Consider the following 25,467-nt stretch of genomic DNA (forward strand, 5'->3'; position numbering starts at 1 on the left):
GTGCAGCAGGTCAGGCAGCATCCAGGGAACAGGAGAATCGACGTTTCGGGCATAAGCCCTTTTTCAGGACTCCTGAAGAAGGGCTTATGCCCGAAACATCGATTCTCCTGTTCCCTGGATGCTGCCTGACCTGCTGCGCTTTTCCAGCAACACATTTTCAGCACTGTACTCTGTGAACCAGCTACGTTCTATAAAATCACTCTTCAGATTGCACAACTTTCTGACTCAAATGTAAAGATGCTGCCCACTGAGATACTGCTGAGGCTATGTCAGTAAACTGCATATAAAAAAACCTTATGTCTACATAACAGCCAGTTCTGCTTGTCAGGTTTCAGCACTGTTTCTGAGATAGTCTTTGTTGTGTTTAGTAAACGTAGCTGCTTCTCAGTGTCATGTAGACTGAACGAGTAAGATTCAGGCATCAATGAAGACAAGAACCTTGGGAGATCAATGCAAGTTATTTACACGACAATTCTATCTGAGCCCTGTCTCTTGCTCACTCTCAAAACAATCTACTGTAGATGAGAAAGTAATGCACAAGAAGCATCCTTGTTCTGTTAGTTGCTTTAATGTTCATCATCATTCTCTATTGGATGCGATGAAGATAGAGAGATTTGGTCTGATTCACTCTTGGTATAACATTCTGCCTATAGCTTGTTGCTTTTAATATTTAGATTAGATTCCCTACAGAGTGGAAACAGGCCCTTCAGCCCAACCAGTTCACACCGACACTCCGAAGAGTAACCCATCCAGACCCATTTCCCTCTGACTAATGCACCTAACACTATGGGGCAATTTAGCATGGCCAATTCACCTTACCTGTATATCTTTGGACTGTGGGAGGAAACCAGAGCACTCAGAGGAAACCCACTCAGACATGGGGAGAATGTGCAAACTGCACACATACAGTCACCCGAGGCTGGAATCGAACCCAGGTCTCTGGTGCTGTGAGGCAGCAGTGCTAACCACTGAGCACCATGCCACCCCTAGCTCTATGCTATGGTTCATTGGATTTGCACTTTGTTTGAAGATATGTCTGATGTTCAATCTGTCCATTGTGACTCATACCCTTGGCTAACAAAGATTTACCAATTTCACATTTGAAGTTTTTAACGGAGCTAGCCTTAGCCCTCATTTCCCTTCCTCCCACCTTACCTTCCAGCTCAGCACTCTCCTCATGAGCTGTCCTACCTGCCAATCTCCCTTCCCACCTATCCGCTCCACCCTCCTCTCTGACCTATCACCTTCATCCCCACCCCATCCACCCATTGTACTCTTTGCTACCTTCTCCCCAGCCCCATCATTTATCTCTCCATCCTGGAGGCTTCCTGCCTCTATTCCTGATGAAGGGCTTTTGCCCAAAACGTCGATTTTCCTGCTCCTCGGATGCTGCCTGACCTGCTGTGCTTTTCCAGCACCACTCTGGCCTAGCCTTAGCTTAATGGCTGTTTCAAGAAAAAAATGTTCCAGCCACTACTTTCTCAAGGGCAGCTGGGCACAGCCAATAATGCTGGCCCAACCAGCAGCGCGCACAGCTCATGAATAAAAAAGATTCCACCACCTTTCATAGTGTAGAAGTGAATGCTGACATCACCCTCAGCTGACCCAGCTCTGATTTTCTCTGTCGTAGAGAGCCTGTGTTCTAGCCTCTCCGACAGGAAACAGCGTCTCTCTACCCAACCCACTATATCTTTTAATCATTTGAAACACCCCAAATAGATCACACCTCAATTTTCTAAATTCAAGTCTTACCTTGGCAAACTGTCCACAGAATTTAACCCTCTCAAGCCCAAAATCATTCTGGTGAATCTGCACAGTTCCTTCCTTGACCTATGGCAGAACTGAACACTGTATTCCAAAGGAAACTTAGCAAAAGCTATGTACAACTAAAGTATTATTCAAAACTCTTTGCATTCCACCTACATTTCATTAGAAGTTAATATTCTATTAATCTTTTTAAATTATTCTCTTCTGTTTGCCAATTCCACTACATACTGTGCTACCTAACTTGGTGCCATCAATGAACTTGATATTAAGATCATTTCTCCTTTTGATAAATGTTAGTTATATCTTGGATTTATAGGGCATGATTTTAAAGTTTGTAGACAATTCAGAAGTGTAGTAAACAGCCTGGCAATTCAGCAGGGCGTGGACAAATCAGTTAAATGAGCAGGAAAGTAGCAAATGAATAGAATACAGAACTGTGAAGTAATTCATTTCAACAATGAGAATTATGAGAGAGATGTATGCAAAATGGTACAATTTTCAAGGGAACTTTCAGAAACAGGCCAGAGGTATATAGACACAAAACATTAAAGGTGGCAGAATAAGGTAAAAAGCTATATTTTTTAAAAAAAAAGACCCTTGGCTTTATAAACAGAGACATAGAATGCAAAAGAAAGGAATGTTAAACTTTTATGCCTGGTTAATTTCCAGCTGGATTATTGTTTCCCTTTGGGTTTCAATGCCTTAGAGACGGTATAGAAGAGACTTACTTGAATAGGACCAAGAACGAAGGACTTCAGTTATGTGGAGGGACTTAGGAAGTTGGGGTTGACTCCTTAGAGCAGCTCAGAAGCTTCATCTAAGACTCGAAACGCTAGCTTGCTCTTTCTCCACAGATGCTGCCTGTTCCACTGTGATTTCCAGCATTTTTTGTTTGCAGTATTGATTCCAGCATCTGTAGTAATTTGCTTCTCCTCAGAGCAGGGCAGGTAAGGGGCGATTTACTGAAAATCATGAAGGATTTTGACAAAGTGAAGTGCATTGACATAAAGAGTTGTCACCAGGGGACACAGATTTCAGGGAAGCAAAGGAATCAGAGTGTGAGGAGATTTTAACACAGCATATGATAACTTTTGAAAGAGGATTTATATATACTTTTAAAAGGAACAAAATGTCAAGCTATGGGGAATGAGAAAGGAATTCAGGATAACTCTTTCATAGAGCTGACATTTGTATAATGGGCTGAATAGCCTACTTCTGTGCGAGACTACATAAATTAAGAACGATATTATTTCTGGATTGTTGCCAAAGGCCAATTTTATTTTATTTTACTTTTACATCTGGATTCAATTGTTGAATATATTCAAGACTGAAATCAGTAGATTTGTGCATACTAAACCAATCACAGGATATGGGAGAGTGTGCAAAGATATGGAGTTGAGTTGAGAGTTCAGGCATGATACTGTTACGGGGTAGAAAATGTATGATGGACTGAATAGCCTATACCTGCTTTGAATCCTTATGTTCTGTGACATATGTCCTGATTGGCTCACTAGGAATCAACCACATTTTGTGAGACTGGATAGAGGCAGAATGAGTAAACTCACAACCTTGTAGAACCTTGGGTTTTTGTGGCAACCTGGCATGTTCCCTAATTATTCTCAGCCCACACATTAGCAGCACGTCAAATCGAGTTTCAAAAGCAGACATAATTGAATTTCAGCTCAGGACCTCTGGGCCACTGTTCCAGTTAATATTTATTGTACAAACCAATATCAAATCGTGTAAATGGGCTAATCGCTTGTTGCAGAGTAAAATGAGCTTATTCAAGTTCTAGCAAACTCGAGAGGCAGACAGAAGTCAGAAATTGTAATCATGGCTCATATGTTTGTTTGATGCGCTTTGATGAAGGATCAACAGTGTTGTGGTACTTTGCAATGGACTTACTCCATAGAGCAGCTTCAAGCAATGTTCTGCTGACTTAATTTAAAATTCACATTGCTGGCAAAGAAGCAGACAAATAGCTTCTGTTTAGGTATTCTGCTTAGGTGCAGAGCTCATCTGATTATATAATTAGGTTACTGTAGACATGGATAGAGTTAGTTGTTAGTCAATGGTGATCCACAAGAAAAGGGTTGTATTATTTCCTGTATGACAGGAAGTGTGCTATAGAGGAGAATACTGAAGTAAATTTACTGCAAATCTGTTTTACCAGCAGTGTCTGCTGGGCAACCTATGATTTGCCAGAATAACCTGATTCCATGAAAATTCAGTTCTTCTGGTCAAGATAGCGGTAGAGTGGGATGCTCCAACTGGAGTTGCTCCATTCCTTTTGTTTACTTCCAGTTTTTTTTCTCTCTTTCTCCCCTTTTTCATTGCTTGGTGTTCTCTCCTGAGGTACAGTAGCTGGAAATCTGGAGCAGAGCGGAATAGCCAGCAGGTCTCGAGCGGAGCAGGGATGGCCAACAGCCTGGAGGCTCATGGGAAGCAGGGATGGCCAGCAGACTGGAGGCTCATGGGAAGCAGGGATGGCCAGCAGACTGGAGGCTCATGGGAAACAGGGATGGCCAGCAGACTGGAGACTCATGGGAAGCAGGGATGGCCAGCAGACTGGAGGCTCATGGGGAGCAGGGATGGCCAGTACACTGGAGGCTCATGGGAAGCAGGGATGGCCAGCAGACTGGAGGCTCGTGGGGAGCAGGGATGGCCAGCAGACTGGAGGCTTGCAGGGTGCAGTTCAATTGAAAATTTCAAAACTAAGATGATATGCTTTCATTACACAAGTGTATTAAGAGAAGTGGAACCAAGGAAGATAGATGATGTTAAGATAAAAATCCATATTGATCTAACTGTGTGACTGAAAGGGCTACTCCTGTTCCTATTAATCCAGTATTGAATGTTGACATTGCTGGTAAATCTATACCTCTCTATTTTTCTTCAGCATGGAGCCTACAGCCATTTAGAGCTTCAGCTGCTTTTGCCAAGACTTTCATCTCATCGAATTCCATTGAGCATTTTTTGATCCCACTCTATTTTTTTCAATTTACAGTTTAAGTTGGTATTCTGAGCAATTAATCATCTCTTGTCTAGGGCCTGGGGACGGGGTGGGGCGGGGTGGCGGGGGAAGGGGTATTGGCCTAGTGATATTATTACCAGACTGTTATTCCAGAAACCCTGGTTATGTTTTGGGATCTGGGTTCAAATCTCATGGCAGATGGGTGAATTTGAATTCAATTTTTAAAAATTCTGGAATTCAAGGTCTATTCATGGCCATATAACCACTGTCAATCGCTATAAAATCCATCTGGTCTACTAATATCCTTTAGGGAAGGAAATCTGCTGTCCTTACCTGGTCTGGCCTACATGTGACTCCAGAGCACAACATTATGCTTGACTCTTAAGTGCCCTCTGATCAATTAGGGATGGGCAATAAATGCTGGCCTAGCCAGTGACACCCATGCCCCGTAAAATCAAACCTTATATTTTTGTTTCAGTGGTATATCACTGTCTGAGTATGCCTGCAAAATGTGTACGTACTGGACTGAAGCTGACTTACTACAGGCCATCTCTGATTCATGTTTTGTTTTAAGCAGAACTTCATGATATTTACCTTATACTCACTTTTTTGATGGCCCATTTGTCCCAAGAACCAACTCTAAGTACTGGATTTTTTTTTGGTGAACTAAATGTCAAAGAAAAAATATAATTCAAATCTTTGTGGAGCAGATTGAAAATCTGCTACAGTTTTGTAAGAACATAAAAAATTTAATAAATAGGAGTGGGAGTGGGCCCCCAGCCTGAACTCTGTCATGCCAGGTTTTCATAGCCCTCAATTCACTGATATTTCAAATGTCCATCTGCCTTTTCTTTAAATATTGCCACATTCCAGACATTCACCACCATCTGAGTGAAGAAATCCCTTTGCATCTCATGTCTAAAGAGTGTCCCCTTATTCAGTAGCTGTCCCCTAGTTTGAGATTCCCTCACTCGTAGAAACATCTGCTCATCGTGGGCGGCACGGTGGGCGGCACGGTGGCACAGTGGTTAGCACTGCTGCCTCACAGCGCCTGAGACCCAGGTTCAATTCCCGCCTCAGGCGACTGACTGTGTAATTGGCCATGCTAAATTGCCCGTAGTGTTAGGTAAGGGGTAAATGTAGTGGTATGGGTGGGTTTCGCTTCGGCGGGTCGGTGTGGACTTGTTGGGCCGAAGGGCCTGTTTCCACACTGTAGTGTAATCTAATCTAATCATCGTCTACCAGTCATGGCCCCTCAGAATCTTTTATATTTCAATAATATCACTCCTCATTCTTCTAAATTCAAATGAATGAAGATTTAACCTGGATGACTATTCTTCATAAGTCAATCCCTTTAACCCAGAAATTAGCCTAGTGAATTGCTTTTGAATATTCTTTCTCTAATATGGGGACCAGAACTTCACACAGTACACCAGATGCAACTTAACTTGTACAATTTGTAACAATACGTCACTATATTTAAACTCCAAACCACTACCAATAAAGGCCAAAATCCATTTGCCTTCTTAATTACTTGCTACATCTACAAGCTAACCTTTTGCTTCTTGTGCACAAGAACACCCAAATTGCCTGTGTGTCACACATTTTTTGGAATATCTCTCTGTATATATGACAACTCTCACTTGTTTACATTAAGGATCCATCTCCCAATTTCTTTTTCTCTCACTGAACTTACCTTTATCTCCTTGCAGATACTGTGTGCTTTTATCATTCATGCAACAACCCCTCCTATTTTTGTATTATCAACAAACTGGCATACATTACAAAAAAAACCCAAAAGAACCGCAGATGCTGGAAATCAGAAACAAAAAAAAAGAAATTGCTGGAAAAACTCAACAGGTCTTGCAGCAACATCTTCGGAACTGGGAAAGGATCATTGGAACCTGAAACATTAACTCTGATTTCTCTTGACCTGCTCAGTTTTTCCAGCAACTTCTGTTTTTCTTGCGTAAATTACAGTCTGCCCTTTCCTGAAAGTCATTAATACAGTAGTAAATAATTGAGGCCATGGGACTGATTTTTGTGGCACTTCATTATTTACAAATTATATGCAATAACCTTTTATGTGGCATCTTGCTAAATACCTGCTGGAAATCCAAATACAGTACATCTACTAGCCCCCTTTATCAGCTCTGCTTGTTATATTCTCCAAAGTCTAATGAATTTGTCAAACATAATTTTCCTCTCACAGAACCATATCAATCATATTTCTATTCTCCCCGCTATTTCTCCCTTATAAATGGGTTGTAGCATTTTCCTAATGGCATGCATTAGGCTAAGTGGCTTATAGTTTCAATACATAATAGATGCAGGAGTAGGCCATTCGACCCTTCAAGCCACCACCACCATTCATTATGATCATGGCTGATCATCCATAATCAGTATACTGTTCCTGCCTTATCCCCATAACCCTTGATTCCACTATCTTTAAGAACTCTATCTATCTCTTTCTTGAAAGTATCCAGAGACTTGGCCTCCACTGCCTTCTGGGGCAGAGCATTCTATATATCCACCACTTTCTGGGTGAAGATGTTTTTCCTCAACTCTGTTCTAAATTGATTACTCCTTATTTTTAAACTGGTTCTGGACTCACCCATCAGCGGAAACATGCTACCTGCCTCCAGAATGTCCAAACCTTTAATAATCTTATGCATCTCGATCAGATCCCCTCTCATCCTTCTAAACTTAAATGTATACAAGCCCAGTTGCTCCAATCTTTCTTCATATTATACTCCCGCCATTCCAGGAATTGACCTCGTGAACCTACGCTGCACTCCCTCAATAGCTAGAATGTCCTTCCTCAAATTTGGAAGCCAGAACTGCACACAATACTCCAGGTGCAGTCTCACCAGGACCTTGTACAGCTGCAGAAGGACTTCTTTGCTCCTATACTCAATTTCTCTTGTTATGAAGGCCAGCATGCCATTAGTATTCTTCACTGCCTGCTGTACCTGCATGCTTGCTTTCATTGACTGATGTATAACAACACCTAGATCTCGTTGTACTTCCCATTTACCTAACTTGACTCAATTTAAATAGTAAACTGCCTTCCTGTTCTTGCCACCAAAGTGGATAACCACACATTTATCCACATTAAGTTGCATCTGCCATGCATCTGTCCACTCACCTAACTGTTCAAGTCACCCTGTATTCTCCTAACATTCTCCTCACATTTCACCCTGCCACCCAGCTTTGTGTCATCAGCAAATTCGCTAATATTAATTTTAATACCTTCATCTATATCATTAATGTATACTGTAAACAGCTGTGGTCCCGGCACCGAGCCTTGTGGTACCCCATTGGTCGCCACCTGCCATTCCAAAAGGGACCTGTTTATCACTACTCTTTGCTTCCTGTCAGTCAGCCAATTTTCAATCCAAGTCAGTATTTTGACCCCATACCATGTGCCCTAATTTTGCTCACTAATCTCCTATGTGGGACTTTATCAAAGGCTTTCTGAAAGTCCAGGTACACTATGTCCACTGGCTCTCCCTTCTCCACCTTCATAGTTACATCTTCAAAAAATTCCAGAAGATTAGTCAAGCACAATTTCCTGCTTTCGGTCTCCCTCCCTCTAGAACAGGGGAATCATAGTAGTGGTTTATATCACTCTGGAATTCAGGGAACGCTAGAATATTTGTCCAATGCCTCCAGTACCACTGCAGTCACTTTGTATAAAACTCTTGAATGCAGGCCATCTTGTTTCCCTTTAGTCGCATTAGTTTGTCAAATACTTTGTCCCTCCTGATACAGACTGTTCGAAGATTTTTCGTTCCATTAGCACTTTGCTTCTCTGTTATTTTTGCAATGTTCTAATATCTTCCATCATGAAGAACAATGAAAATTCTTTGTTTAAATTATCAGCCATTTCCCTAGTCCTGGTTATTAATTTCCCAGTTACATGTTTAAACATCCCAATTATACCTGTAGAAGCTCCTGCTTGGACTGTTTTTATATTTCTAACCAACTTATTTTTATAACTACTTTTCTCCCTCTTTGTTCATTTCTTTTTTAATTCATTCAATGCTGATTCCTAAAAATCTCCCATCTTTGACATACCATTGGTTTTTGTCACTTTGAATCCTTAGTCTTTAATTAAGTACTCTCCTTAACAACCTTTGTTTACTATGGATGGTTCATCCTTCTTCCAAGCTTTCTCACTTGCCCAAAATAATTTTTACTGAGCATTATAACATATCAAATGTTTGCACATGCTCATTCACTGACCTTCCCCTTAGTCAATATACCCAGCTTGCTTTAACCAGTTCTTTCTTCATATCTCTGTCATTGCTCCATTATTTTTTAAGTTCAGGACACTAGGTCTAAGACCCAAGTTGCTCTCCCTCAAACTGAATCTGAAACTCTATCATGCAGTGACAGCTAACCCCTAATGGATCCTTAACTATAAGATCTTTGATTAATCCTACCTCACCATACATTACTAGATCTAAAGTAGTCAGTTCTCAGGTTAAGCATAGAATATAATCACTAGAGACTGGAAACAAGCCATTAGGCCCAACAAGCCCCCCCCGACCCACCCAGACCCATTCCCCTACCTTAGTACTTTTTACATTTTCCCTTGACTAATGCACCTAATCTATACATCTCTGAACACTATGGGCTATTTAGGAAAGCCAATTTACCTAACCTGCACATCTTTAGACTGTGGGAGGAAACCGGAGCACCCGGAGGAAACCCACACAGACACGGGGAGAATATGCAAACTCCACACAGACAGTCACCCAAGGCTGGAATCGAACCTGGGTCCCTGGTGCTGTGAGGCAGCAGTGCTAACCACTGAGCCCCCATGCCACCATAAGATTGAAACATCAGAGATGAAGCAATCCCTGATGCTTCAATCTTAGTTCTAAATTACCCAAACCCATTTGATTTGTCCAGTTAATGTGAAGATTAAAACTACCCATGACAATTGTAACGTCCCTCTTACAACTCCATTATTTCCTGATCTATACTGTACCCTACAGTGAGGCAACTCTTTAGTGGCCTCTAGAGGACTCACATTCATGACTTCTTTCCCCTGTTATCCACATATTTCCACCCAATCTGATTCTGCATCATGGTCTCATGTTTCACTACCATCTTCTCAAGGGCAATGAAGAATAAATGCCAGCCCAGCCATCCTGTGAATGCCATTTTTTAATACAAAGTGGTAGGAATGGCAGTTAAGCTAGAAGCCACGGAGCACATGTTTGAAGGACAATAAAATTGATTCATTGATTGAGAAGAAATGGGAAGTTTTAAGAATGGCAATTATAAGAGAACAGCATCCCTTTGAGTTAAGACATACTGCCAAGACAACAGAAAAAAACATTTTATATCTGCTCTTCCTGGGTGAGGAGTTTTTGTTATTGATAACGGAGTACAAATGAGGAATTTGTTCCCCTACTATATACTTTCCACATTTAAAGAGCCCAGAAATTCTGTCAAAGTTTCTGTCTTGTATCAACATTAAAATGCTGCTGGTGGAACAAAAGTTCTTTGTCCCTGTGTAATATATTCTGTGCAATTTTGAGTTCAAGTGCAAACATTATAGCAGCTGCTGTTCTAATACAGTCAATTAGAAATCCATCTGGAAACAGACAAGATTATAACTCTAATTAAAATATCCCACCAACTCGACATGGTAGCATCACATTGTTAAATCTCAATGCCACTTCTTATCTATAGGACAGAAAGTCATCATTGCATTAAATAAACATGTTCTAAGTTAATCATACTCATTGGCTCAAATAGGTCACTGAGTGAACAAAAACTAATCAAAAATGACTTCCATCCACTGTCTGAATCATATTGTCAAACTTAGCAATTTCAAAAAAGCAATTAAATGAAAACACAAAACAAATCAATGGCTCAAAATATTATTTTTCCATTTGTTCACTCCCAACAATTTTAACTTTCTCTCTCAGCTGAAGTTTATTCAGTTAAAAATAGGAACAGTAAGAACAGTAAGAACAGGAGTCGACTCCCATCAGCTCTTCAGGATGCCCAGACTCGAGGGCAACAGAGGAGAGTTGCTGGCCACAAGTGGTCATGCAGCTGGGGCAATAAGGTGGGGGTCAGCTCACTCGCGGATATGTTCACATACTACAAACCATGGGCTTACAAAAAGAATGCTGATGGGCAGTCATTAGAAAAGTGTGCTTGTGAGCTTGCATACTTTATTACACAACATGGAGGAATCCTGCTCCGACTTATCGAGTCTTTGCACTGAGCAAAGGACGCATCCACCCAGCATGGACCAAATAGTTAGTTCTGCTCACATTGCAGTGGAGCCCACATCACTATCATTGAAACTCAGGCAGCTGCCAGCTTGGCTGTCGGGGTCAGTGCTGGCAGCCTCTCTGAAACATCACATTGACACCTTACTGTTGTAAGGTGAGGAGAGTGGCCTGGGCCTCCGTAAGACAGGAATCAGCTTTCTCTCTCAGGATGCCCACACCCCCAGTGTCCCTGCTAGTGCCAAACAGCCAGCTGGTACAGAATGCCATGGTCCACCAGTCTATAGCTTAGTCTCCAAGGTGCTCGGCATTACCCACCACAGCCTCAATGGAAGGTACCCACCACAGCTCAGCAGCTTTTCACTGCTCACCTTGAGTTATTGGGGAAAAACATTGCAGGAACCACAAGGGTACAAACATAGAAGAAAGGACTCTAGGGCTTATGTGTGAGTGATTGTTCAATCATGATGGAATATAGTTCATCATCGATTCCCTACTGTGTGAAAGTAGGCCATTCAGCCCATTGAGTCCATACTGACCCTGCAAACAGCTTCCCACCAAGTCCCACTACCCCTAGCCTATCCCTGTAACCTTGCCTTCCTCATGGCTAATTCACCTTGCTTACACATCCCTGGACACTATTGGCAACTTAGCATTACCAGTCCATCTAACCTGCACAACTTTGGAATGAGGGAGGAAACCGGAGCACCCAGCGGAACCCACGCAGACATGAGGAGAATGTGCAAACTCCACACAAACAGTCACTCATGGGCGGAATCAAAACCTGGTCCCTGGCACTGTGAGGCAGCAGTGCTAACCACTGAGCCACCGAGCGTTCCGTTGTTTGATAAATTTGATCTGTTTTCTGAATTTTGTGTCACTGTTTATGTTTTAGTGAATACAGGAGAAGAATCATAGGATTGGACTGAAGGAAGCAAGTTGCATTGTTTTTGTAATGATTGTGTGACTGGTCCTGATTAAAGATGAGATTGATATTACAGAGCTCTCTGACAGTTCTACCAACTAGGGGCATTGGTAGTCCCTGGATCTGTTCTATTTCCTCCTCTTCAAGCTCCTTATCCTTTTCTTGCTCCTGCTGCCTTTTTCCTTGCTTTGGTGAGGCAAGTTACCAGGCCCTCATTATTGCAAAAGATGGAGCAGCCAACCACACATGGGAATTGCCTGCTGAGGACTTTGCTGCACATCTTGTTTCAAACTATCCAGACAGAAGAAGACACATCTAGGTCACTCAGTGACATTTTATATGCAGATGTAGCTCTCAATGCAGATTTACTTTGTCAAGATTTCTGACAAGAGTCATGAACAATGAATGGAAAGGCTAATCTTCCTCATTTAATGAGTCAGGACTGTTGACATTAATGATGCTGGTCAATTAGTTCAGTGACAGGGCTGAATCTTATTGATTCTATCTGAGTTGCATTGAGTATTTTGGAAGGACTTCTGTTATGAGGTCCAACATATTTTCATAGAATACCTACAGTGTGGAAACAGGCCATTTGACCCAATGAGTCCACACTGACCTTCCCAAGAATAATCCACCCAGACCCATTCCCCTACACTACTACTCTACATTTACCCTTGACTAACGCACCTACACAACCCAGAAAACTATGGGCAATGTAGTATGGGCAATTCACCTGACCTGCACATTTTTGGACTGTGGGAGGAAACCGAAGCACCCGGAGGAAACCCACGCAGATACGGGGAGAATGTGCAAACTCCACACAGACAGTCACCCAAGGCTGGCATCGAACCCAGGTCCCTATGAGGCAGCAGTGCTAACCACTGAGCCATCATGCCATCCAGTTTCTCACTGTATCTTGGCAAACGAGCGGCTTTAACTATGTACCCATTCCCTATGGCATCCATGACATCGGATTCCAGTCCAATTTTACCATAAATCATTCCTGAAACGACCATCCACTCAATGGAAAGCCTCAGAAAGGCCTGCATCTCCACTGGCTCTAGTGCCACTGTACACAAGCACCTGCATTTCTGAAGTTACCCTGCTGGATAACAGACATTCATTCAAAAAGGTATTGGAGAAGGGAAAAATGGTGCCCTGAATCTCCGACTTTGACCTGAAGGTCCTGGTGGACATGATGGACCTTTTCCCAGAGTTCCAGCAGAAGGGGCCATGCCACTACATCCTGGCAGTCTTGTCAATGTGGTCACCACAGTCCAGAGGAATGCCGAGCAGTGCTTCAAGAAAGTCAGTGACCTTCTCCATTGTGCCAGGGTAAATGCCACAATCTTCTCTCTATCACCTAATACTCAGTCTCGCTCTCTCTCTCTCTCTACTACAGCATCACCTCCCACCAGTATTCAATCTCACTGCTGCCTACAACATCTTCCCTTACTTCCTCTCATTTCTCCCCCACCACCCCCAAGTCTCCCACAGCACTAACCCTGCACATCCTCTGTGCTGCCTACTCATTAGCCCAGGACACCTCAGCACCTTTCCCCATCTGCACTAGCATTAACAACTGTGCTGCCCACATCCATTTCACCTACCCCCCCAACCCCCGCAGCACGTGCACGCACATGATACAAGGAGAGAATCCTATCCTCAAAGGACTAATGGGAATGCTAGGATATCCATGCCTCATTAACTCAGTAAGTACCAGTTTTCATTCCACTGCAACTCTCATATATACCCCCTGTCAAAGTCAAAGTCATTCATTGCACACCACTTCCAAACACTGGCCACCATGCCTTCTCTCTGTTTAGTCTTGCAGCTACCTCTAGGATGTCCACCAGCTCTGTGGCGAAATGGCCACCTCCTTGACTCATGAGGATGACAGTGCTGAGGTCTCCCGTACCCATCTCCTCCTCCCCTCGGACACAGACACCTCGTGGGAATGTCGCGTTTGGAAAGTTCAGGAGCACAATCTGCTCAGCATTTCACTCTGCAGCTAACTGAGGAAGAACCACCTCAGGCTGCTGACAATTGGAGGACTGACCAGGCAGGAGAGGGCAATCAGGGAATTTCTCCACGTTCACTGGGAGGAACAGAAGCAGCAGACAGGTCTGCGGGAGGCAATGACTCCACCCTGCCATAGCCCAGAAGTGGCAGGAACACATTGAGAGTCATATGACTGTCTAGCTCCTCCATGGACAGGTTAGTGGTTGCATCCATGGAAAGCCAGGTTCAGCACCCTCAGGGACTGCTGGAGAGGTGCACAAACCTGCACTCCATTGCCTCACCCATTGGTCCTCAGGCAACAGGATGCATGGCAACAGAAGGATGGGGAACACCATGCACATTTTGTGTGCCCTTCCTTACATGGAGACAAGGTGGCTGGGGTCCTCCACCATCACCCTGCCTCCCACACTTTGATTCTGGCAAAATTATTTAATCCTGCAGCTGCCAAACCAAATCTACAGGCCGTAGCTGCAGTCTCAAGCAGAGTCCTTCAATCCCTAACTTCAAAACCTGGGACAACACTGACAGATAATAAGAGAGAGGAAGAAGACTCATGTAAGGGACGTTGGCGGCAGGAGTGAAAACACTTTGCACTTGAGTGTAAGTGTGACTGATTTGATCTTACATCTGGTTGTTCAGCTCTCTGTGTAGCCTGGAATGTCATTGTTACAGCATCAAGCTTCATTTTGTCATCACAGACAAAGCTCAGTGATGGAGATCAGTGCTCAGAACCTGCTGCATCACCTAGAAGCAAGAGGAAGGCAGCCTATCCAGTGCTACATGTGCTACCGATGCCTTTCCACAACGTCCCCATTCTTTTGCAGCTTTGGTCGACTTAAGTCTTGATGTCATTGAGTTGTCCAGAAATGTCTGTGGTAGGGTGGTGCAACACGTAGACAGGGGAATGCTTTAGAGTGGCTCTGATTCCTCTACAGTACCTGGGTGCGTGTACAATGTTCTTTCCGTTTGAAGCTAGTGGAAGACTGTACTTCCAGAGCGCACTGCCAGTGTATTAGAGAGATGCCACAATGGTCATGAGGAGTTGACAAATGCCAAATGCCAATGCCCGTGGATGAGAGTTGTGTACCAGCTAATTCCTGTGTATCATGCACTTTGATTCAGTGCAACATGGAAGTCGTTTGGAGCAAGTGGCAATCTGATTCTGTCAGCATCTGCTCTGACTTCCATGTCAAGTTTCCTTGATGCAGAACTTGTTTGGTAAGATAGAAAGGTGAATATCAAGGACGTGAATTGGGCCATTAACAAAACATTCAATAAGCAATAATCTGCTTTAACTGGCAAGTCCTTGCTGCAGAGCAAGAAACTTTCAAGTCACTTGTCACAAACAGAAGAGATAGCCCAAGATGCTCCTGATGATGAGATGGGCCTCATCAGACACCTTCTCTGATTCTGCCACAGATCTCCCCATCATGCACATCGCTCAGGAATTTGCCCATAATTCGTTCAGCAAACCAAAGGCACCTCACATCTTGCACAAGTAAAGTTACGTTGGATTACATATTCCTGGACTATCATCCAGCACCATCCTCCTCCCTCCTGGGGTCACTGTTCCTGTGTCCTTTTTGCTGTTTTTCTTGCTGCTTCCCCTCACCCTCCAGCCACAAAGGCAACGTTACCTGAACATCTTTCAGCAACACACCAGTAAGGGTACAGATGATCATTCTCAGCAAACAAAATGATCTTTCCAGAGATTAAGATAGAAGCTAAAGATCACCAGTAGATTACAGTTACAAAGCAGCAACTTACATTTGGGATGCTATCACACAGAGCTGCTAAGAGGACCTCTGCCAGTTAGCAACATGGAGCTAAATTGTCCTAGCCCTTTGATAAAGAAATGGGAGCCAATGTCTTCCCACCATCTTGCCAATTTTCCAATGGTACAGACACCCACCAGGAGGATAATGAAGGATCACTACCCATCTCCGCAGAGATAGCGCCCATGTTGATATTGCCCATCATCACTGACTGAAAATAAGCCTTCATAATGTGCCCACCAGTTTGGAGAATAAGTTGGTGGTTTGCCATTTTATCTGGATGTGGTATAATCCTACCGCTCAGCATCAGTGGTGCACGTTAGATTTGAATTTCTTTTGCATATACAATAACATTGTGATTATGTCAGTGCATTAGCAATTCAGAAATTCAAGTCCAAATGCCCATAGTGGTTGGGGCATTTATGTTCAATTAATCAAATAATGCTTGAACAAATCTTGAACAAGCAGCAGTAACCACCATGAAATCACCAGAATGTCACCAAAACTCAACAGGTTCATCAATGTCCTTTATGGAATGTCCTTACCTGGTCGAGCCTGCCTCAGATTCATAGCATTGTGGCTAACTCTGAAATGGTCTAGTAAGCCCCTTGGTTCATGTGGAATTAGAGATGAGCATCAAATGCTGGCTTTGCCAACCATGCTCACATCCCATGAAAAAATAAAGGAAAAACACTTTAAAAACTGCTTAAACCTCGGCCAACCAACCAGCAGACAAAATGCTAACATTAACTCCGGGCGAAAGCAAATGCCCAGTGTTCATTACCCTGATGATATAATTTCTCCATGGCTGATACCAATTTCATTACTTGTAATGCCATCTCCTAAGCTGCAGTATTTGAAACAGAAATCATATGATTTGCTGCTATATATCTTCCTAGAATAGTCGTGCTGTGTTTTACATAGATTAATTGAGCAGAGTCTGTGATTTAATGGATTAGACATAACTTAAGATTGCTCTTATTATCCCCACCTTTTAATTTGAAGAAAGGTATATTTAGCAGACTAATCCAAATTTCAATCAGTAGAGAAGGTGTTGTTCAGTTGCTCTCTATATATGATGCATTGTATTTGAGCAGTGGAACAAATTTGCTCACTTATCCATGATAAAGGTGCTTGAAAGTGTTGTTTCTATTCTGAATAAATGCTGTCATTTAAAACCTAACAAAAACACTGAAAGTCAAATTGAAGTTTGGAGTCTAGTCTGCTTTTTCCACAACTATTATTCAATCTATATCCCTTCCCTGCACTTCCATGGCTCGTCTGAGCAGAATAAAACATGACATATGGAACTACATGCATGTTAATAAGAAAAGACAGCACATTATAATCAGAGCTCACTGATTCCACAATCAATGGATCAGATCAAAGCTCTATAGCCATGTCAACTCCAGTCATGAATCAATAACTGTTAAAAAGCAAATGGGAGGAGAAGGCTCTCTAAATATTACAAGTAAAACAAAGATGTGCAGATGCTGGAGATCTGAAACAAAAACAGAAGTTGTTGGAGAAACTCAGCAGGCCCATTAGCATCTGTGGGAAGAATTCAGAGTTAACATTTCAAGTCTAGTATGTTAACGCTGCCTTTTCCCTCACACATCTGCTGCCGTATCTACTGAGTTTCTCCAGCAATTTCTGTTTTTGCTTTGGCTCTCTAAATATGCCCTCCTTACTGATGGAATTCACAAGATGAAGATGAAGCATTTGCAAACATCGTTAGACAGAAGCATAACGGAATATTCTTTCTTGGCCTCCCCAGCAGTCCCCACAATCAAAGATGTCAGATTTCAGCTAATTTGACTCATTCTACGTAACGTCAAGGTTCACCAAGGTATATTGAACATTGCAAATCCAATCAGCCTCAGCTTTTGGGCTGCAGGCTTTTAACCTGGAATGAGCTGCCAAACAGTTCCAGTGCTGGTACAACACTGCCCAACAGTGACCAGACAATATGCAAAAATTCCCAGACATAAACTGTTTACAAAAAGCAGGAAAAATTCAATTTCTGTTCATCAGTCGATGCTTAATTATCTGAACTAATGGAGGGTGTAGTTGACAGATAAAGTAACAGTTACTTTCTTATATGCTGCTCACTTACATTTAATTTGTTTAACACCACTCAATCTCCAGACCTCCCTAAAACCTTGGGGTTCAAACTTGCTCACAAAAGATGAATTCTCAAGAAATGAGGTAGTAGGACTGCTCTTAACATCAAGGCAGACTTTAATCAACTGAAGCACTGAGGAGTTTTACTAAAACTAAGTCTTTGAGAATTGGGGGAATACTCTCACTGGTTAGAATTAATACTTGACACAAAAGAAGATAATTGTGAATGGTGAAGGCCAGTTATCTCAGCCACAGGACATCACTCCATATGTAGCAAGACTTGAACAATCTTTAGGCTTCAGCTGATAACTGGAAAGTAACATGTGTGCTTCTAGTGCCAGGAAATGAACCTCTCCAACAAGGGTGCAAAACCAACTTCTATTTATATTCAATGTCCTTACCACTGCCATTACTGAGCTACGTAGTTGACTCAACCCCAATTGGGCTATCCAAATATCTATCATGGATACCAAAAGTAGGACTGCGTTTCTGTGCTAAATGAATAACCTCTTGGTCCTTATAAAACCCAAGTCAAGAATCTGGTGGAAAAAAATGTCAAGCAGCTTAGCACCAGCTAAGCAAAGTAGCCCGGATCATTCATCATCTAAATCCAAACATCTTTTTGTTCACTTTGCAGAGTTCTAAGACTACAATGCATGATATATGTAAATCACTTCCCAAATCACTAACCTGCTCCACACCGAAATGAGTAGCCGAACATTGGGTCAGTCTCTCTCTCATCACAGCCATTAAAATTGCCTTCTCCTGCTAGTCCACACTCCCTGGATTTGCCCCTGCTGATAAGGCAGCAGTTGTCACAAAATTTATTCAGGCATCAGGCAAACAGCCCGTGGGAAGTGCAAAGTTTGACCCATAGTTTGCACAGATTATTTAGCAGAGGACCCAATTCCCACATTTTTTGTCAGCTTTGTGTGTCCTACTTTAAGCACGCTTTGCACCTACTTTTATCACATTTGCAGCCAAAGATAGGGAATACAGACTTCTACCCCAGTGTATACTCAGTTCAGATGAGAAAAGCCCAGGGGTCTGAAAAGCAAAAAAAACCTTACCATGAGCCTCTGAAGCTGAACTCCTTGTTTCTCACACATCATGGTAAAGTGTTTGAAATTGGAGTCATCGAGCACTATGTAGACTGGAACTCCTCTGGCAGCAGCCTCCAGCACCTCCTTGAAGATATCCACATCAGTAAAGATGTCCATAACAATCGCAATGACCTGTTTGAAATTTTCAACGAACAATGTTAAGTCAATTAGCCCTTGGAGCTGACTTGCCATTGTATCACTTTGGGAACAATACATTCTTTTAAAATACATGAAAGAACTTATCCAAAATTCCATATGCATAAAAGCCAATTCACATTGAAGAAACACATGTTATAGCAGAACTGACTGTACTTTCTTTTCAAGGACTAACTATTTTCAATCCTCATGCCCAGCCACTTAAATACTGCAGCTACAAAGCAGGTCAGAGGCTTGGGGTCCTGCTGTGAGTAACTCCCCAAATCCAGTCCATCATCTACAAGGGACAAGTCAAGAGGATGTTGGAATACTCACCATTTGTCTGGATGAATGCAACTCCAATAAGACTTGAGCAGTTTGACACCATCCATGGCAAGGTAGCCCGCTTGGTCAATAATCCATTCACTACTTCAAACTGCCTCCATCACTCATAAACAATGGCAATGTGTGCCACTTACAAAATGCACTGCAGCAACTCACCAATGTTCCTTTCAGAACATCTTCCAAACCCTGAGCTCTACCACCAAGGAGAACACATACATCACCTTCATGGGTGGAGCATTGTCTGCAGCTCCTCTTCAAGCTACCACCATCCTATCAATGTTACATCACTGTCACTGAGTCAAAACCTGGAGCACCATGCTGGAAAGCACTGTGGTATACCTACATCACATAGTTCAAGAAAGTGGCTCACCACCACTTTCTCAACGGTAATTTGCGAGAGGCAACAAGCTCACATACCTTGAAAGACAACCACAACGGTAACCACAGTCACGCCTGGCCTCTGTGATGGTTATATTTACATATCCAGGCAAAAAAGGCATCATCATCATCATGTGATTATCCAAAAAGAAAAACAGGCGATGTATAATATCTAAAAGATCCTATGGTGCTGATAGTCAAATGCTTTAAATCCCCTCTGGTGGCATTTGTGGCAAGAAAACACCAGGTTCTGAGGTATTTTAACCTAGATCTAGATTACAGTATGAGGGAAATAAATGATAATAATGCTAAAGGTCTGCATTCAGTAACTTAAAAATACAACATGAATTTGGCCAGTAATGCAATAATGGAGCAATATCACCTCTTATTTGCACCAATCGAGGTGTACGTCTCTACCTCCCAGTCAGGGGAACTGTGGGATTTCAATTTACTGTCATTTCCACTCACAGCTCCTATTGAGATTCATGGGTGTTAGAGGGGATTAGGGCCTCTTCTGGAGACAATCAGCCCTACTTCCATCAGTGACAACTACATTACTTTCCCTCCTAACAAAAATCTGGACTTTGTCTTCAGGAACACAGGCTTCCAACTCTTTAAGGTTGGGCAATTTATTCAATAACGTTTTCCATTATCATCATCCATGGAAAGTGAAAGGATATTATCTGGGCATCTCATTATACTGAAGTTGTTATACAAATACTAATAGTTGTGTTCCCTCTGTCTCAATATGTACCTATGATGCTTCTTTTGACCACATCTGATGTGTGTGTTTCTCTTTCTCTTTCTTATTGCTCATTGGAATTTCTGTATTTTTGAAAGGAATTGATAGGTGACACAGGCATTGTGAGGAAGGCAGATGGCAAGGTGGCACAAGCTGCTATTACATGTTGGTTCAAAGGAAGATTAAGATAGAGTAATAGGTTGACAGGTTTTGTGTCTGTGTGTGCTTGATGGGACAGGTTGGCTGTGACAATGGGGCATACCTTAGATGTAGGAGACTTTTCAGGTAGTTGGGCATTATTCCAATTCATGAAATGTAGGCATGACTAACTAAGCAGTATTTGCTGCCAATTTCCAAGTGTCCTCAAGAAAAGGTAAAAATCATCACATTACTGGGTTCAGGAGTCACATGTAGGTCAGACCAGGTAAAGATGGTGGATTTCCTTCCCTCAAGGATATAAGTGAACTAAATGAGTTTTCACAAAACAGTCCTGATGATTTCATAGTTATCATTACTGAGACATGTGGGAAACTCAGAAATTATTCACTGAATTGAAATTTGACCAGTTGCCAGGATGGGATTTGATCCTATGTCCCGACAGCATTAGCCTGGGGTTCTAGATTACAGTCCAGTGACAGAACCTTCTGGGATAATGGTGGTAATGGGTAGTTGAGGAATGCAATGTTTGAGGAAGAAACTTTTTTTTCTCTTTTCATTCACAGGTGTTGCTGTCTATCCCTAACTGCCCATAGGGCAGTTTAGAGTCAACCACATTGCTGTAGGTCTGGAGTCACATGTAGGCCAGACCAGGTAAAGATGCCAGTTTCTTTCCCTAAAGGACATTAGTGAGCCAGATGGGTTTTTTCTGACAACTGACATTGTCATCATTAGATTCTTAATTCCAGATATCTTATGGAATTCAAATTCCATCACCTGCCCTGGCAGGATTCAAACCCAGATCCCCGGAATATTATCTGGATCTCTGGATTAACAGTCCAGTGATAATACCACTAAGGCCAGTGATTCATTTTGCCACACTGCAGTCACATTGTTTATTCACAGATCTTGATATTCTCTGAAGACCTCCTCCTCATGATCATGACTGACACTATAACAGGAGCAGAAGAGATTTTTCTGATTGCTATGTTAAACTGTGTATCTCCACATTCCTTTAAGGGAACGATATCAAGGTATAAATAAAATAAAAAGTAATAGGGTTACTTTAATTTTATATTGAATTCATTAAGAAAATCACGTAGCTATGGCTCATAACCAGCAAGGTAATTAATTATTCCCTACCTCTAGTTGTCGGGGAAGAGGGAGGTTAATAGTTAAATTGGAGCTGCTATTAATATCAAGACATTACTCATTGAGAACATTTGAAGCTCAAGACTAGCCTTAAGAATGAATGTAAGTCAGGAGGGCTCAAGAAGCACACAGAATCCTGCTGGAATTTTAGTCTGACCCTAAGTGAGGTAATCACCCTGTTGTCCCGCCAGGTAAAACTACTGGGAAGCCAGCCGAACCCAAGGTCTGTGAATTAAAATTACACTTAGTGGGACCTACTGTGGAGGAACTATTCTTCCATAACCCATGTGGAAAGTCCACTCCTCAAACAGCCTTGCAAACATATTTCCTCACTAGCAAACTCCAACCCCACCACCAAACCCTCCCTGTCTGCTTGCCCAGTACTTCCTCTGCTGTGGATAGTCTACGAGTTACAACAATAGCCTGAAAGATCCCCACAATCAGCCAGCTGCCATTTCCTAACAAAAATGGGTGTGTTCAAATGAGCCCTTGCATTTTCAGTTTCCTGCATCTTTCAATTTTCATGCTGGGGACTTAATTTTAACTGTAAAAGAAATTCCACATGGAACCAATTGTAAATATTGTAAATCCTAAAGACTGTGCAATTTTGTTTCTATTTCTTTGGATTGATTTTGGGTCAGAATCATAGAGACAATGAGGAGCTGACTAATCAATCCATTGATCCTGCTCCAGCTCTTTGTTAAAACTCCACAAATCCTTCCCTTGCCTGCACATTTTTTTTTCTCTCATCATATATACAATATTCCCAATTCTCTTTTGAAAGTTACTATGGAAACTGCTTCCAAAACCTTATCAAGTAGTGATTTCAGATCATCAACTCTCTGCCTAAATAAATTTCCTTTTGTCAATGATCTGAAATCTGTGACCCCTAATTAGAAATCTCCTGATTTATTCAATCAAAATGCCCTAGTTTTGAAACAAACAAGAACAGAAATTGCTGAAGAACTTCAGCAGGTTGGCAGCGTCTTTGGAGTGAAAACGAGAGTCAACATTTCAAGTCCAGTGAACCTTCTTTAGAACTTCTGAAGGGTCACTGTTTCTCTCTCCACAGATGCTGCCAGACCTGCTGAGTTTCTCCAACAATTTCTGTGTTTGCTTCAGACCTCCACTGTCCACAATTCTTTGTTTCATTGCCATGATTTTGACAGTGGTTATGTCCAAATGGCATAATGACTCTCTTTCTGCTCAGCTTGGAATGCTTTCGGACAAAGTTGGTTCCTTACCTTATCTTCACCATTGTTCACATCAATTAGCTCTTACTTTCCAAAAAAAAAGTGCAAGCCGTAATTTGGCACCACATTTAATTTACTAGCGAATTATTGCAATACCTGTTTTCCATTTTTTATTAACTTCCTGACAATCTCCTTGATTGTAGGCGAGTTATCGCGAGGCGGATGAAAGTATAGGTCGATTTTGGTTTGTGTCTCCAAGCCTTTAATAACATAAGGCCATCCCAAGTCTAAATCTGGAGCATCCGTATCAGATTGAACAGGCCAGTAGGTGCCAGAGGATGAACCATCCTTACTGTCATCCAGATAATAGGTTGCAATGGATGGGGCTAATTTTTGAACATTGTCCTTGATTAAACAGATCTCTTCCTCAGCCAGGAACTCACTCAGTCCTTCCTTTGCTAGAAATTGTTCATAGGCAGGAATCCCTTCATCTGCTAATGTATCAATAGCTACACGGTACCATTCCTTGTAGTGAGGTTCAACATAATCCTCAGATCTGAATTCTTCGCCCAGCGAAGAGATGTGGGAAGATAAGTTCATGTTGTTAAAATGGAATATGAAATGTTATCCAGGGTTGATGTTGTACCTGCTGGAGGAAGAAAAGCAAGTATTACAATTCTGAACAACCAGGAATTCAAACCAGACCACAAACAGTTTAAGCATCTTACAAGTTTTGCTGTTAAAAGATAATTTAAAAATTTTTCCTTGTCTTGCTTCACCTCAATATTGATGACAAAAAAGATAGTTAGCACGACCATTAACACGGACCATTAACACAAAAACCAATGGCAGATGGTGACATTTGAATACAATAAATATGGGGAATAAAAAGTAGTCAAATAATATCCACGTAACAACCATTGATTGTTGTAAAAATCCACGTGGTTCATTAGCTTCCTTTAGAAAGGAAATTTGCCATCATTAACCTGGTCTGGTCTACATTGACTCCAGATCCACAACAATGTGCTCAACTCTTAAGCACCTTCTGGCAATTAGGGATGGTCAATAAATGCCTCTCATGAACAATAAAGAAAATACTGCAGATTTCTGAAATCTGAAATAAAAACAAAAATATCCTGGAACTACTTAACTGGTCAGACTGCATCTATGGAGAGAGAGAAACAGAGTTCACATATCAGGTTGAAATTCGAGAGATCTGATGAATAATCAGGAACCCGAAAATTAATGCTGCTTTTTCCCCAGATGCTGCCTGACATTCCTGAATATTTGCAAATTCTCTTTTGCCATCTATTGTAACAAGCTTGGCTGCTCTCAGATGTACACAAACAGGGACTGCTATTTGCGGTTTCAGTGCCCATTCAAAACATGTTGGGAGTTTCAGTGAGAGAACTCTTCGAGTTGAATACATATCGGGCAATGAGTGCACCAACTAATAGCTTCCGACTGATCACTGCAATATAAGTGGCCACAGAAGAACTCCATGGGTTGAACTGGGGAAAAACAAAAGTGCTGTGTTTTTTTTTGAGAAAATTGATCCAGATTTAGCAAAAACTACACAATGAAATAACGCTGCCCATGCTCTAGTGATGTCGCTCTAAGTGTGGTTACGCTGTTCAAAGCCCTTACATTAAAACCATTGTTACCAAACGACGTTTGTCGAACAAGTTGCCTGTAATAATGTTGTATTGTTAAACAGAGCAGATGTACAGGGACCCGAGAAATGTTTTGCTCCACACTTCCACAGAAGTTGGAGTTGAGTTTGCTTTCGTCTTGGCTGCATTGTCATGGATGTCTCCACTTGTACTGGTGTTCCCATTGTTAGATCCTTGGTTCTTAAAACAGCGTTTCAATCCCTTACATTGCTTTGACAGAGCATGAATTGTTTGGTCCCAGGAATGGTCAGTAATAAATCGGTGCTGGCCTCTGAGCAGTTGACCAGAAGACAGGCTCAAAAGAGAAGCTGAAATGTCTACTTACTCGGTCCAGTAGCTCGGGAGCACGGCCTGATTGACAGTTTTACTTATAAGATAACTAATTCTCTCCTCAGTGTTGAAACAGCCACTGCAATCTTCGCTGGTTCAAATGTTTTCAGTGACGGCCTGCAAACTGAACAGTTTAGTAAGTACGTAAGCAGGGTACGGCACCGGAGTACAGGGCGTGGAAACCAGTTCTAACATGTACTGTATGTCAAGGTGTGTGTGTGTGTGTGTCAACTCGCTTGCTGACGCCGGGCCAAAGATTATGCAAAAACCTGTTTCATTCTGTGAACCACCCTTCCTTTTCATTGAAACCAACAACTAAGAAAGTATTTTCTTTTTTAAAACAAATCAGGTGGGAATAGCAATCCATACTTGAATCACGTAGTTCATGGAGTTATACTTTCTGAGTTACATGA

At 42.0% G+C, this 25,467-nt stretch overlaps 1 protein-coding gene across 4 annotated transcripts in view; it reads right to left on the reverse strand.

The window, feature by feature from the left end:
- fam83b (family with sequence similarity 83 member B) overlaps positions 1-25,234 on the reverse strand; it is a 40,746-nt gene extending 15,512 nt beyond the window's left edge. The window contains exons 1-3 of one of the 4 annotated variants that reach the window (XM_043679363.1): positions 25,050-25,234; positions 23,208-23,697; positions 18,918-19,082 (exon numbers count right to left, since the gene is read on the reverse strand). In XM_043679363.1, the coding sequence (XP_043535298.1) occupies positions 18,918-19,082; positions 23,208-23,651 (609 nt within the window). In that variant the 5' untranslated portion in view covers positions 23,652-23,697; positions 25,050-25,234. Of the gene's footprint in view, positions 1-18,917; positions 19,083-23,207; positions 23,701-24,202; positions 24,222-24,698; positions 24,715-25,049 lie in introns of those variants that run through there. The other 3 variants (XM_043679355.1, XM_043679383.1, XM_043679374.1) reach the window with 3 other exon arrangements.
- Between the last annotated feature and the right edge of the window lie 233 nt (positions 25,235-25,467).

This window comes from Chiloscyllium plagiosum, chromosome 3 (assembly GCF_004010195.1).
Source record: "Chiloscyllium plagiosum isolate BGI_BamShark_2017 chromosome 3, ASM401019v2, whole genome shotgun sequence".
NCBI lineage: Eukaryota > Metazoa > Chordata > Chondrichthyes > Orectolobiformes > Hemiscylliidae > Chiloscyllium > Chiloscyllium plagiosum.